The 15,300-nt window shown below is 42.3% G+C and overlaps 6 protein-coding genes across 6 annotated transcripts; 3 read left to right on the forward strand and 3 right to left on the reverse strand.

Annotated features, from left to right (window-relative positions):
- Positions 1-926: 926 nt before the first annotated feature.
- On the forward strand, positions 927-2,888 carry BCIN_04g01240 (hypothetical protein). Its single transcript, XM_024692375.1, has 4 exons — positions 927-1,098; positions 1,163-1,638; positions 1,708-1,914; positions 1,978-2,888. Exons 1-4 carry the CDS (start codon positions 1,023-1,025, stop codon positions 2,806-2,808), a joined length of 1,590 nt encoding a protein of 529 aa, XP_024548150.1. The 5' UTR covers positions 927-1,022; the 3' UTR covers positions 2,809-2,888.
- A 2,107-nt stretch (positions 2,889-4,995) lies between these two features.
- On the reverse strand, positions 4,996-7,313 carry Bcmcp2. The gene is made up of 3 exons (XM_024692376.1): positions 6,778-7,313; positions 6,563-6,713; positions 4,996-6,506 (listed from the first exon to the last, which is right to left on the reverse strand). The coding sequence occupies exons 1-3, from the start codon at positions 7,122-7,124 to the stop codon at positions 5,229-5,231; spliced, it is 1,776 nt and encodes a 591-aa protein (XP_024548151.1). The 5' UTR covers positions 7,125-7,313; the 3' UTR covers positions 4,996-5,228.
- A 24-nt stretch (positions 7,314-7,337) lies between these two features.
- On the forward strand, positions 7,338-8,142 carry BCIN_04g01260 (hypothetical protein). The gene is made up of 2 exons (XM_001550863.2): positions 7,338-7,538; positions 7,654-8,142. The coding sequence occupies exons 1-2, from the start codon at positions 7,377-7,379 to the stop codon at positions 7,984-7,986; spliced, it is 495 nt and encodes a 164-aa protein (XP_001550913.2). The 5' UTR covers positions 7,338-7,376; the 3' UTR covers positions 7,987-8,142.
- A 41-nt stretch (positions 8,143-8,183) lies between these two features.
- BCIN_04g01270 (hypothetical protein) lies at positions 8,184-10,459 on the reverse strand. Its single transcript, XM_001550862.2, has 2 exons — positions 9,237-10,459; positions 8,184-9,179 (listed from the first exon to the last, which is right to left on the reverse strand). Exons 1-2 carry the CDS (start codon positions 9,697-9,699, stop codon positions 8,428-8,430), a joined length of 1,215 nt encoding a protein of 404 aa, XP_001550912.2. The 5' UTR covers positions 9,700-10,459; the 3' UTR covers positions 8,184-8,427.
- Positions 10,460-10,981: 522 nt separating this feature from the next.
- Bcqcr7 lies at positions 10,982-11,998 on the forward strand. The gene is made up of 4 exons (XM_001550861.2): positions 10,982-11,200; positions 11,307-11,415; positions 11,485-11,538; positions 11,603-11,998. Exons 1-4 carry the CDS (start codon positions 11,085-11,087, stop codon positions 11,696-11,698), a joined length of 375 nt encoding a protein of 124 aa, XP_001550911.2. The 5' UTR covers positions 10,982-11,084; the 3' UTR covers positions 11,699-11,998.
- Positions 11,999-12,520: 522 nt separating this feature from the next.
- Positions 12,521-15,194, reverse strand: BCIN_04g01290 (hypothetical protein). The gene is made up of 7 exons (XM_024692377.1): positions 14,970-15,194; positions 14,520-14,908; positions 13,815-14,443; positions 13,716-13,763; positions 13,584-13,664; positions 13,399-13,533; positions 12,521-13,347 (listed from the first exon to the last, which is right to left on the reverse strand). The coding sequence occupies exons 2-7, from the start codon at positions 14,690-14,692 to the stop codon at positions 13,196-13,198; spliced, it is 1,218 nt and encodes a 405-aa protein (XP_024548152.1). The 5' UTR covers positions 14,693-14,908; positions 14,970-15,194; the 3' UTR covers positions 12,521-13,195.
- Between the last annotated feature and the right edge of the window lie 106 nt (positions 15,195-15,300).

Here is a 15,300-nt window from a genome sequence, read left to right on the forward strand (position 1 = left end):
CGCCGCACTCAGAGATACAATATTATAAAAGTTAATGGGGTAACGGATAAGCTGATGGTCTGTTTATGTACCATCGGATTTAAATGATTTACTATGGGAAAATGGTGATGGTAAGATCTAAGAGGAATGTGTTCAAAGCTGCTCTGTTAGTATATAAGATTGTATATATAAAGAGCCTTCTAGAGAGCTTTAGTTCTATAGTTTTAGATTCTAAAGATGAAATGAACCCTGTTTATTCAGCTCTCTAAGGCATAAAGTCATACTAATAATTAATCTAATATTAGAAGTAAACTTATAGTTACAATTAAAATAATTATATAATCAATATAAAATGTGATTTTAATAAATAATATATATATAATCAACTTTCTTATTTTACAATTTGAGGGGTTAGATTTCTTTTTATACTTATTCCTTTAGAATTAACCTTTTTTCTTTAATATTCTTTTTTTAATCTGACTATCTTTTTAAGTAAAGAATCTCTTATTTCTTTTATTCTTTTGAAATAATAATCTTTATCTTGATCAAAAGATCTCACTTATTTAATTGATTTGTATGATTTTAGATTATATAAATGAATTATTAAATCATATTATAATTTAGATATGTAATAAAATCAATTTACTTTCAATATATTAGGTTCTAAAAAATATTGATATTATATTATTGAATTTTCTTCTTATTATTCTTAGAAAATAAATATTCTAAATGTTCTAACTATTCTAATCACTCTGAAAAATAAAATAAAAAGTCGAAAAGTCGAAAAGTAAATAAGACAATTGATCTATTTGACCGACCGTATATGTGGATCGGAAAACTAGGGGTTTGTGGCTTAGTTTCAGGGGGATACCGTCAGCCACCGAGCATTATTCCCCATTCTCGCATTGTTTACTTATTCTGCGCGTTCGGCTGTTTGATATAGCAAAGATCACGCTACTTCTTATTTCACCACTCGAGTTAATTTTTGGGTTTCACTTTCAGACTCTAATTTCTATCGGCAGACAATTTCTATTTAATCTCCAATGCCCAAGGTAGCAAAAGGGAGGAGACAGCGAGCATACCGGCCAAAGACTAAGACGGGTTGCCTAACTTGTAGGAGTATGTTTTCAGAAAATGAACCCCCCCCCCCCCAAAAGAAAACAAAAACTAAAAAGCTGTATAGTACGAAGAATAAAATGTGACGAGTTAAAGCCCGCATGTCTTAAATGTACATCAACTCGTCGGGTATGTCCAGGCTATTATGTCCCAACCCTGGACCCATCGCTTTCGGGTGACATGAGTCTTATCACGACAAACTCTTCTTTTGATATCCTCAGTTCCCCGCAATCAAAGCGATCATTTGCATTCTTCATGCAAAGGACCTGCTCTCAATTAGCCGGATTTTTCGGCTCTGATTTCTGGGAGAGACTTGTGCTTCAAACTGCACATCATGAGTCGGCTGTACGCCATGCCGTTGTAGCCCTAGGCGCTATTCATGAATTATCAGAGCAGAAGGCGCAGATCTCTGATATCGACAAGGCTTTTGCTTTAGAGCAATACAATTTTGCGATCAGAGATCTTTTAGCTCCTCTATCTCGGAATGAGAAGCGAGGCGTCGATGTTTGCCTCATCGCTTGCATCATCTTTGCTAACTTTGAGGTATATATCGTTTCTTTAACTATAGTGTTGTTGTCATTAGTGTGCTTGCTTATATGCTAACTCTCATAGAGTATGGCAGGGCACCGTGCTTCTGCAGGAGCACATATAAAAAGTGGCGCGAAGCTGCTACGTGAAACCGAATGGGACCAGCAGAATGGAATGATTCATCATCAAGCACTTGGTTCGAGAAGTCCTGTGGATTTATATGCTTCTCCAGGAGCTCTAGCTAGGATATATTCTGGGTTAGACAGAGAATGTACAACAATAAAAGGCTTTGTACGTCCTTCATTGCCTTTTCCCTCTTATCTGTCTATATTTTGACTGATATTATTGCTACAGTTAGCCGAACGCTACGAGCCTTTATTCTATGAAGATACACTCCCTCGAATAATAAATGACAACATTCCTGTATTTTTTCGTAATGTCGAAGAAGCTAAAAACTGTTTCGAATATGGTTGTTACCTATTCCAGCGCAGTGTCGCACGCGCTGCTGAGCCTCCAACTGACCCAATGAATTATCACGTCGATTTCGAAGCCCGCGTATGTCAGCTCATTGAAAATTTCGAAGCGTTACATTTGAAGTATTCGCATGAACTCCAAGCATTCATAGAAGCAAGAGGTTCGTCTTTTACCCGGAAAGAAGATATTGCCGTTGCTGTTCTACAACTCCACTCGTTGGACAACCATATATCATGCTATGTCCAATACTTGCCTCCAACGCATCGCTTACACTGGAGTGAATTCATGCCTCAAATTCAGAGAATGATAATGCTCGGTCAGAAAATTATCTCTTATATATTAACCGACAGTAGCTGTGGAGAATCAACCATTTCCTTTAATCTGGACATGGGCGTTATTATTCCCCTTTATAATCTAGCCCGCCATTGCAAAGATCCTATAATTCGTCGACAGATTATTAGTCTTCTCCGCTCATTTAAACGTCAGGAGGGACTTTGGAACAGTCTGCTGGTTGCGAATGCTTTGGATAGAATTGTGGAAATTGAAGAGAGTGTATGGAGCGAAGTGAACGCTCACTCTGACCAGATGAGACCGTTGATTGTTGATCCAATCCTCGACTTAGACTCCAAAGGAGGTCGGCTGGTATATACACGACAAGGACAAGAAATCAATACTCAAATCAAGATAGTCGAGGAGATGTTCACTTGGTGAGTCTGCGCTATCAGGGCGTAGATTCCAAGCTTGGACTAAAATATAGGATACAATCAAGATGAAAATATTATAATGATTCATACAGACCACAATCAATTTGTCCTCCGCGTTTCAGGATTCTATCACTAGTTGTGAGATTAACTCCAAACGGCAGTATGCCAGCTTTATTAATGGTCTACTCGTAAATTCCGTTCATCAAGCGGCTATTCTATACCCAAATTGTGAGAGACCGTATTTTTCATTCAAGATATCCAGCTGAAATACATTAGCCTTACAATGCTTGATGTCGATAAGATATTCATCCCATATCCGGAGTAGCTCACAAAACCCTTATGTTATTGAACATTAGTAAACAAGGATATCTTATCTATGGCTAGCCAGCCCATGTGAAGCAAGTATCTCTCAAGTGAACATGTATAATGAAACACTTCAGCCACACCAGAACGTAAATACAAACTCATTCTTCACCTCCGTTCAATTTCTTCCAGTTCATTTCTTAAGCCCATCAATCTCAATTCGCCCATCTCCCACCAACGAACTTCCCACATTCATCTTTTCGCCAAAAGTGTCTTCTAATCTCCACGCTAACAACTCTCCCACCATACTATACATTAAAAATTATCACTCCCCCACAAAACTCATCTGATGTCCCTACTCCAACATCTATTCCTGCGCTCCACTCGGTGTTCATCTTCCCCTCGTATTTACATATTCCGTCCCAAATACTAATACACTCCAAGTCTTTCTCAACCACAAAAACCTAATCCTCCATTGCGGCTCCAATCCCCAATATATCCACCCAAACTAATTCTTCCTCCAGAGCATGCCAAAGCATGATCCTCCTCAACTCCAGTGTATCTAGCATCCATAAAGCGTTCAAAACACCACTCTCCCCCAAACCATCCTCGAGACAAATCATGACACAATTACTTTCAATCCTCACGACAAATGGTCCAGCATCCTTCCTCCAACCATTCATCTAGCATTTCTCACTCAAAGTCTCAAACCATTAGACCCTTAACACTTGACTCTATTCCGCGACTCACAGATGGTTATTACTGCGATCCCATCTTTTACATTAAGAAAGTCAACAAAAGTATCTGAGAATCAACGATACAAATTCGAAATCGTTACATATACATATACATATATATGCATTACAATACACCGTGAAAACCAGAACACACAACATATACTCAGCATCATCAATACATTACATTACATTACATTATCCTAGCCTCCAACAGAGCACGAGCATCTCAATCCAGCCATCTTTTAAATCACTACAGCGGGATTAGCTATGGAACCCTCCCCAGGCAGATTTTCACATCTATATTTCCAATCCAGTCAGGGGGAAATATGAGTTTAGACGACGTGATGAGTCCAGCGGGTTATCTAACAAATTGCATTTCCGTGAGAAGTAATCATCTCGACAAGAGAGATTACTACATCGTTTTCAAATACTGCAACATTATAAAATCGACTCAAGATTCCCACTCCACCCCCTCGTCACACTCAATGCGCAGCACACACTGCACAAAGCCCAAGCAACCGATCTCGAAGCCGACCTACCCATGCTCAACCCAACCATTCCCAAAGAATACCACTCCTCAGTATTTACCTTCTCCTCTTTTCTGCTCATTCCGATTTTCCCATGCTGCTCTCTCTCCCTCCCTCCCTCCTCAACCTCAAACCCCCCACCACCTCGCACAATCTCATCTCCTAGATCTCACCTCTCAACTCTCCATTCTATACAGCACCGCGACGCAATTCACAAGTCCATAGACAAATTGGATATACCTACCTACTAGTATATATTTGAGAAAAAAAGAAAGAAAAAAAAAACTATCTACTGGTCTACCTATTCACATACCTATCCACCTGTCCATATACCCACCTATTCTTAAAACAAACCAGTGCCGCTACACAACCCCCCCTCCCCCCTTTCCATTTTCCACAACCAAGCCTCGTTATTTCCGAACAGGAGGATTATCTAGTGATAATTCTATATAATTCTATCCGCGAACTAGAGATACCCCAAGCCAGATCCGTCGAGGATAATACGAAAGCCGGGTTAGACAAGCTACGAATAGAGTCGTCAATTCGAGGTAGGAAGAACAGACATTAATTTCGCGACGTTTTTCACACATATCTACACTCCAACTCACAACCTACAAAGAAGCAACATAAGATAATAGAAATCCTATTCCATACACGCTATACATCTTTTGGCTCTTCTAAATCTATCTATAATAATCTTCATGCATGCACGCTAAAAAGGAAGAAGTCCAACTAACCCCAATACATCAATCCGAAGGAAGGAAGGAAAACACTTCTTTCCCTCCGCTAACTAACCTATGCACGCAATGTACGCTCAATATAACCACTCCTTATGAACATTATCTCTTGATCCCTGATCTTCACGCTGTACCCATGATTCTCTTGGCTCTCAACCAAACCTCAAAAGCTTCCAATTTCAGCTCCACCCTCATGTACCCTAACCACGCCACCAACAATCTAATACCGTTCGCCGGCCACAAAAGACTTCCTCTTGCTTTGATCTGCTCCAACTGTTCCTCAAATACCGTTCTCGTGCAATATCTCGCCAGAATCAAGAAAGTCCTTACAGGTCCCTGTCGCGTATGTAAATTCTCATCCAAACTCCTCGTCAAGTCATTCGTTTTCAATATCAACAAAATAATTCGTGGAACCTGTCCTAACATTTGTACAAGTTGTTGAAGCATTCCTTCACCCAACGCATCATTAATATTTTTCTTCTCTTCGTCCGATCGCTCAAGCGCTACATCTTTTGTTAGGATGGTGTAATCGCGACCTGTAATAGCCGAGGCGAATAGGGGGAATTGTTCATCGGTTACACCAGCCACTTCTTTAGCGTATTTGCGCATGCGGGGTTCATTAGCATCAATTACTGCCAGCCAGAGTTTTGCATAAGAGCGACGGAGTTCGAGAGGTATATCGCGGTACAGACCATGGTCGTAAAGAATTACGTCGAAATTGACGCCACGACGATTGTCGTTTTTGCGAATGGCAAGATTGCCCCCGTGAGGATCACAATGTAGAGGAGCATTGTTGCCAAAGATCATTTCGTTGAAGATACGGGCGAGGGCAGCGGAAACTTCATCGCGATCGATGCCATTAGAATCAAGAAATTCGAGATCATCTAATCGGTGTCCTGCAACATTCTCCATTACCAATATGCGTTTCTTTGCCCACAAAACATCAGGTATAACCAATGGTAATTCCGGTATCCGTGAGAAGTAATCCTTTGTCCGCAAAGCATTCTTTCCCTCTTCAGTAAAGTCCAGTTCGATTGGCAATGAAATTTCCATTTCCGATGATAACCATTCTAGATCATACTCTGGGAAGAACCTCTTCAACGTCGCGAATGTAAAGCTAGTTAATGCCAGATCAAGAGCCGCCCATTCCGCCAAGTTTGGATGCTGAACCTTCACTGCAACCTTTTGTCCCGTTTCCTTGACAGTAGCTAAATGCACCTGAGCTAAAGACGCTGCCCCTATCGGCAGAGGTGCAAATTCCGAGAAGTAATCTGAAAGTTGTTCGCCGGTATCCACCATAAACATATTCTCTATCGATTCCAAGGATGAAACGGGGCATTTATCCTGCAAGGGTATAAATGTAGTCGTCCATTCTAGAGGTAGAAGATAATTCATAGCACTCTGCGAAACCCAATTAGCCGACGCATGATGCATCTAGATATAAATAAATCCCCTACCAAATGTTGCCCGAGTTTTATAAATATACTCCCATTCTTCTCCAAGACTCTCAATGTCCGGTCTGCACATCTCTGATGACAATCTTTCAACCTCCTATCCTGTTCGGCTTCATCTCCAATCTTCTCATTATGGTTCAACGTAACTCGATAACTGTCGCACCTCGAATTAGCCACCTGTCCCAAACAATCCTACACAATGCTAGAACATCACTCACTCATTGATACAAACAAACAACGTACTGACCACTCTCCCCGTCCTCTCAACCGCTTCATATGCATGCCTTATATCATCCGTGAAAGCAAGTCCTGTTGCCGCTACGCCCCCCACAGCAGAAGCCATAATCACTTTATTTCCCCTCCCATTCTGCTGATATCCATTTCCATTTCCATAACCGTAACCATAACCATTTCCCCCTCTCTTCCCCGTCGAATACGCCGCATTCTGCACCCAAGATTTCCTAGTTGCTCTCTGTACACATCTCCCACAAGTCCACGAAGTCGTCTTCACACACGGTCTCGACCTCGCCCACGCCGATGCCGATGCGAAATTAAGTCCCTTCATGTCTCTACCTTGCGTATCGTACACGTAGAACAATTTCCCATGCGAAACCCACACAAAACTCTCCTTGCGAAATTATCGAACACGATCCATCAATTCATAAAATACCATTACAAGCAAAAGATTCATAAATAGGGATTCAATGCAAAAGTGTTGAGGACTTATCTATCTAAAAAAAAAGTGGTAAAGTCCCTTGTTTAATGATCCCTGTCGATCGAACCCCCAAGATCGCATGACGTCCTCTATTTATTTCCCATGTTCAAAAAAACCGTTCGATTATTTGAGTTCATCCACCCATATAAAATACAATTACAAGCAAATCAGGAGAGAAATGTGAAATCATTCAAATTCATACAATCACTAGAAAAAATCAATCAATTCGCCATGCCTCCCCGCAAATTCAATTTGAATGGCAAGGTATCTATCATGCTATCCCAATTCCCTTTATTCATCCAATCCCCTCCATCCCCTCTATCCCTCCCAGCTCCTTCCCAGCTCCTTCCCAGCTCCCACTAACAGCCCCTCCTTCTAGACCTTGACTGCTCCTCTAGCAGCCGCAACCATGGCCCTACTCCTCTTCACATATACCCGCACATCCATCCGCGCAGCTAAGCAGAATGCCCAAAAACATCGCGAGGCAGACGGTGGACAAATCGACTGGGCCAATGAAAGTTTAAGACGTCATGGACAGTTAGATGCACCTGTGGAGCAAACAACCGTGAAACAACTATTGGGAACAGCGAAGGATAATTTGGAGGAATTGAGGAGGAAAGGAAATGCGCCCGAGAGGCATGAAGTGGAGAGGAAGTTGAGAGAGAGAGCGGCGAAGGGGAGAGAAGGTGGTTTTGCCGGGAAATCAGAGTAATGTCAAATGAGAATAACGATGGCGATGGGAACGGTGTTTGGATTTATCAAAGTGCACAGCTACTTCACGAATTCGTCTTTCCAGGTTACATATGGGAGTTCAGGGAGATCTTTACAAAATTGCATATTTGGGTCAAGGTGGAATATTAAACAATCATTTGCTATGATGGCCAATACCATCTATAAATACAATTCCTCTGTTCACAAAAGGTATCATTCAGATATGAACGTCTGTAATATCTTCCATAAACACAAAGGCCGCATCATGCAACTCAATACCTAATGGCCGAGTGCATGACCGAACGCCCGCAAACTTCGAATGCTTCAAAATACAGAAATGTTTTTTTGGTTTCTTCATTTCCTCGAACCTCAGAGGTGGATGCCATATTTTTCTTGGAGTTTATACATCTTCCCGAGAAGGATGGTCAAATGTATGAAACATTTACCAATCTTCTCCCGATTTCCGTATTCCTTCTGCCTTGGCATGATTTAAATGTTTCATAAGATACTCATAGGTGAGCATAGTGGTTGTGGCCGCAGGTACCGCTCTCATCATATTCGTGCCCATACCTGCATAAAATGCCCTCCATCCTTCTTCGCGTAATATCGTTTTAAATGTCATCACAATGCCCCTATATTTTGGGACCGCTCGTTTGATCTGAGCAAGGGGATTGGAAGCCCCGTGTTGATGGGAGTGTCCTTCTAGACCTCCCCTGAATGCGCCATATTCTGTTGAAGCGGCTGGCATGGATCTTTGTTGAGTTTGAAGTCTTGTCCGAATGACTTCGTGAGGATAGGTGGTAGAGCTTGCTATGACCTTACTGAGCACACTTGCAGATAATACTCCAAATAGATGAGCACTTTCATCACCTTCTGCTGACTCTCCCATTCCCTTGCCTGTGAACTCCTTCTTGAGATATTCATAAGCTGGAAATTGGACAGCCACATGTGTCAAGCCAAGGAGTGCAGGAGTCAGGCCAGAATAAAAGGATAAAATTCCTTCAGTCCTGTACATCACTTTTGCTGCATCTAAAGTTGACCGATAATGCCAAGGTGGCCTGGCTCCATTATTTTTTGCCTTGCGGCTAACTTGTGACATCAGACGTGTCTTTATAACCCAGATAGGATTGGTAACCATTGTCGATGAAGCTCCAGCAATTATTGAGGACCAAAAATTGACCACTACTGTGTTGTCTGTAGAGATTCGTTTAGCTTCCATCGTCAATCTCAAGATTTACTCATAATTCATACCGGTATGATGTCCAAAGAACTGTTTTGATCTACCATAGACCGTAAACCAAACTGCCCATGTAGGTAGATAACCAAGGATAATTGGACCAAGGCCTCGATACAATCCTTTCAACCCCTCTTCCCGCCATATCACCCTTCCAGTTCCAAGTAAACCACTATATACTGCTTGTCCCGCAGGTTGTGATCCTAGTCCTTGTGCGGCTCTGAACCCCCCTTGTGCTTGTAGTTTCGTCTTAATAACATCTAGTGGACAAGTGACAACTCCAGAAGTAAAACCACCGACCGCCCCCGCAAATGCATTGAATTCCCATTCCGCCCGTGATCTAGCTACTCTCTCCAATCTAGTAATAGGTGAATCTCCCCCTCCAAACGTTAAACTCGATGTGAATTGTTGGGTGGTAGGTTGAGAGGACGCAAAATCCTCAGATCCTGATGATGATGGCGTGCTGCGTTCATGTGACATTGTAATTGTTGTTGGCGCAAATATCTAATAGCTTCTGCTACTTCAGCCAGAGGCAGGCAGAAGTGAATCGCGCGGGGAGGAAAGCCGCCGATGGGTTTGGAAGGCCTTCACTGATTGTCGCCGTTCTTTTCTTGCAATCTCGTGTCCCGGTGTGCGGGGAAAGATCCCACGCAGCACGCCAGTGACACAACAGCTAACGGTTATCGCAGGCCATTGACAATCGCCTGAATGTTTGTAGAAGTTTCGTGGATTGTGCGAGCGTTGAAAAGTTGGAAAGGTGGGCTTTTTGGGGTTCTTTGAGGAAAGTGGGTTGAGGATTTTGTGGTTGAGGGAAGCACCGGACTTCAAGACCGGCTCAAAATTCTCGGAAGCTTATAATAGATTATTCAATCAATCGCTTGAGAAAAAGGGACGAACCGCCAAGCCAGAGTGAGAAAGAAGCAGGTACAGTTCCAAACGAGGATGGAATCTTATGGGTGAGCTTGTGATGGAATTTGATTTGATGATATTTATGATTGTGAGAATGCCTTTTCGATGTATGTTCTAGATATCAAAAGAAGAATGAGGGTTGTGTGAGAAATGTAGGTAAGAAAATAGAACTACGAGTAGAATATCATAATTCTAATTCAACAAAGTGGGGGAAATCAACCCGTGTGGTTGGCGACAGGGAAAGCTTGATTCTAAAGGGCCTAGGTGGGCGAGTGACGGATGGATGATAGGAACGATATATGTATGTATGAACAGTTGGAACTTGAGTATCATTGGTCTCGAGGTGCTTTGTAGGTAGATCTTCCTAGCCGATCCTATCCTACCATTAACCAGCAAGCAGAGCATTCAATGGCACAGCAGCATCTCTACTAGCATCTTGTATCAACCATAATCTATCTAAGAATGCTCAACCTGTGACATGCTTGATCCATTGATACAATGCTCTACTTCTACTTCTACCGGAGCAGCTAGCTAATGGAGAAAAGGCACAATTAGACGAGTAGTTCTCCCAGTATTATGATTATCATGAGCATTCTAATTCATGCCATGCCATGATCTATTAGACAACACATCTTCAAACCCAAATTGAGAAAAAGAAAATCATTACATACACCTCTCCAACAAACCTTCATCTCAAACAAAGAAAATCATCTCATCCCACACCCACCTCTACTCTCTTTCCATGCAAAGTCATCTCATTGTGACATTAATCATGCCGATATCTTCCCCCACCCATTTGATTCCGTTCCGTCCCTCATTCCCTCAACCAATCACAGACTCCTCAAACCACGCTGACTCGCTTACCTAATATCCTCATAACTTTTGAACTTCACTCTCAATATACACCACCAATTTGCCCTCTCTCTCCCAATACCACCCCTCCAAATCCACCCATCATGTCTGCACCATCGTTAGCAAGCTGGATTTCCAAGAAGCCCGGGCTCTTGAAGATGATGAAGCCTTTGGCCTCATGGTACACCAATGCTGCCGGATATCGCCAGTTGGGATTAAGGTATGCGATATTTTTGACTCTGCTTAAAATATGCCATGCACGAACACGCATGGGAATTGGGATACGCATAGCAAAGAAAGGAAACTAACATGTCTCGAAATTACAGAGCCGATGATTTACTCCCCGAGGAATCCGAAGAGGTTCTCCTTGCGCTCAAGCGTTTACCGCAAAAAGAAGCTTACGATCGTGTTTTCCGTTTGCGAAGAGCTGTTCAGGTACGCATGCCACTCCTTCCTCAAACAATGGGGTAAATACAATTAGATCTATAATTGACAATCCCACAGTGTTCCGTCCAACATCAACTTTTGCCCAAAGATCAACACACCAAGCCTGAAGAAGTGAGTCTCTTTATTCGGTTTTCCAGCACACTTCCACGCTCGTACTGATCAATACATTTCACAGGATTACGCATACCTCTCCCCCATCATTGCCGAGATCGAAGCCGAGGCCAAGGAACGTGCTGATTTGGAATCGTTGACTATTACCAAGAAGAATTAGAGGGGGAAAAGGTAGAGGGTGCGGATGCAGAGACGCTGGATATGTATATTTGGGAAGGTGGGAAAGTCAAGGGAAGTGAAGGAATGAGATGAGATTAGAGGATGGGGAATGAAAAGCACCGAGATGAGATGTGATGCTCTGTACTTTATAACGATGATCATCAATTCGAAAAACAAAAAGTCACTCTACTCTATATGATGGTTGTGTGAAGAGGGAAGATGGGATATCATGCAACTCTACTATTTCTCTACTGTTTCGGTGGAGCCAACCATGGCGATATAATAATCAAATTGGTTGACATCACAACACAAGCTGCCGAACACTTCACAAAAGCCATCTCAACACTGTGACCAACAGAGGCAAAGAAGTGTCCAAAAACTCAAGCCAAGTCTAAGTCCAGAGAACTCCTGATATGAAAATCTAAGAGTCATGACACTAAAGTAAAACAAATCTCAAGCAAGAGAAAAGAACTTTCGAAGCATCAAATGGCCAGAATCATAGGATATGAAGCAAGCAAACAAGCAAGCATCAGACATGTCCTCGCCTCTTCTTCAATCCTTCGAAACTTTTCACTTTGTCCTGTTCTCCTCTCGCCCACTACCACTTCCATCTCCATAGCCACAGCCCAATCTAGCCCAAACTCCAAGATCGAGAGTCTTCCCGATATAATCTGATCCATCAGACTAAACACCATCCATCCAGCCATCTAGCTTTGCCACATCCATACAAATCAAATCCATTCCAATCCCAATCCCACCGCCGATCCAAACACAAGTCAGTCTCACAAATCAGCACCACAAGAAGAAGCACAAATCCAACTAATGCAAACATCCTCATATTCGCAAACCAGTGTTTCTACCTAGTAAGCTATTCTATCTATTCCACCCTCTGCTTTACTCTCCTTCCCTTCCTCTGCCCAAAACTTTTGATTTCTCCTCAAGACTACCTAACTATCCACAACACACATCCATCCACCCCCATTATTCATAGATACCTCAATACCTATACCCATAGAAACAATTACAAATCTCAAAATTTCTAGTCCCTCTAATCCCTCTCAACCACATTCGCACTCTCATTCTCATTCTCATTAAATCCCCGCCTTCCGATTCATCATCCTCCATTTTTTCATCCAGTGCACCACGGAAGAAATAAAGACCATTCATAAACAAATCGCAATTGGGACATTTCTATTACAGTGGTATGCTGTCCTTGCAACCATGCTTGCTAACAAGCCCAAGCCCTTATCTTCATTCGTGAAAAATGATCAAACTCCCGGACCCCCTAGAATGAAAAAGGAAAAAAAGTTCGGTACAAGAAATCTCGAAGTTAAAAAACCCCCTTCGAAAATAGGTTGGGGGGAATCATTTTCCCCTCCTTTCTGGATGTTGGTTCCTTTTCCGAATCCAATCATACAAAATCTTCTCTTTCTGACTAAAAAAAACTCCGTATATTCATTAAGACGTGTCCGAACGAATTTCTTAATACAGTGGCATCTCAAACGTTGTTACCAGGCTTCTCCTCCGTATCCATGTGCCAGACGACATAGTTGGGCAATCCAATAACTTCATACCCTGCTCTCTTGGCCATTTTTGCGAATCCTTCAGTCTCGGCTTGATTTTCGAATGCGTAGGCGGGAAAGTTGATTCCTATGTATTGGTCAATACTTTGCCCTCTTCAAAATTATCTGGCACAATTACCTGATCTATGAACATCTGCCTTAACAATAATGTTGACTCCACCAATACCATCAAGCTTGACTTCCTCATCCTTGTTTTCTCTCCAGTTACCCATCAAAGCCATGTAAGTGCGGCCGGTATCGAATTCTTTATAACCTAGAGTATTGTTAGTATGGTGACACAAAGTTTCTGAGATTAATACATACCCTCGACGATAACTGTGTCTTTGTCAAGCTTTGAGGCAAGCTTGAGTGCTTTATCCGACTCGATCCATGAGTTGTAATCAACTAAGGACGATTAGCATTCATTGCAGACTTCCAAGTGTGGTCTAGACTTACATCGACCCTCAATATCAACTCCATCACGGTATCGATGGAACCAGACATCTGCAAAAGTCAGTAATTGTAACAAATCTTATGAAAGAGAGATATTCATACTTGGTACAATGATATCTCTATCGTGAGCAATGAAGTCCTCAATGATCTTCTCAGGACTATCAACGATGTCTGCATCTCTCCAGTAGACCCATGAATGTTCTGGTTTCAATGCCGCAGACAAGAGATAGTTTCTGGCACGAGCCATGATCTTTCTTCGGGGTGCTTGAGCTGCATACGCATGACGTTCCTCAACGGTCTGGCCCGAAACCGCACCAAAATCCTTCTGAACAATCAAAGCACTGTTGAATGCCTCGGTTTCCTTTCCGTCCTGAATTCTGTCGAGTTCTGCAGCAAGCACAGCGAGAGTGTCGTCAGATGAATCGCCAACCAAGAAAGCAAGATCTATCAAATCGTGTGGGTATGACAAGAGTGAGAGCAAATCAAAGTATTTTGGCAAATATGACGCGGCATCTCGGAGAGGGGTCAAGATCAGAATCCGTTCCTTATTCGCAATTGCTTTTGTAGTAGATCGGATAGGATTGAGGTCGACACTTTTAATGGTAGTAGAATTGACAACAACTGGCTCATGGTGGTTAAAGATAACTGGTGTTTGTAAATGCGCGTTCCAGTCGGCCTGTTCATTCAATGTCATCTGCATCGGTGGTTTCGAAGGCCCCCAGCAATAATATCTTTAGACACAGTACAAAATCAGCGTTGTTCTTCTTCGGTAATTACTGATAAGCCATAAGTAAGGTGCTTGCTTACCTTTGCATCTCTTGTGCTGAAGTACTAATTCCTCTCCATAGTAATACAACAACACCGGCTAATGCAACACATAGTAGAAATCGCGTCCTTGTAAGAAACACCCATATCGCTCTCGCTGGCGGTAATTGTGCTTTTGTAGCCTTCCAATTCATGCCACCCTTAGGACCCAACATGACGAAACCCCTGTGGCTTCAAAACCACCAGTAAGAAAAGTAGATTATATCAATTCGAGATCGCAGACGTAGAAGTTAGAGCGCCCCGAAATTCCGTTACAAAGGATGGTGAAATTGTGAGCTCTTTGACACTAAAATCAGGGAGTTTGGCAGATCTGAAGAAGTTGAGGAGGTCGCGAGTGGCAGGGAGATCAGTTCAGAGTGGCCTCGAGGTTCCTACACGAATTTAGAAATTATGCCAAGAGTGTATAAGCGAATGAAAAGAGAGGAACTAGACCTTTGTAATATTTATTGAATTTTGAGGGGAACTCCACACACAGAAAGAGATGTTGAGAAGATGGAGAGGAAGTATATATGGAGTGTTTTCTTTTGCACTTGATGTAGACGTACAATATATTCACTTGTATACATTTGCGTTGTTAAAAGTGTTGTATCGTTCACTACTACACACACCACTGTCTGACGATGAACGCTGAAATTAATTTTTACATACACTACCATCTGATTCGTACTCTTATCAAGGTATATTGCTTGTGTTGCGTTTGCCAATGCCCATGCCAATTTTTCCTCATGTATGTCAATCAATGTCCGGACTCGCGAGTTCGCCT

The sequence above is a fragment of the Botrytis cinerea genome, chromosome 4, assembly GCF_000143535.2.
Source record: "Botrytis cinerea B05.10 chromosome 4, complete sequence".
Taxonomy (NCBI): Eukaryota; Fungi; Ascomycota; class Leotiomycetes; order Helotiales; family Sclerotiniaceae; genus Botrytis; species Botrytis cinerea.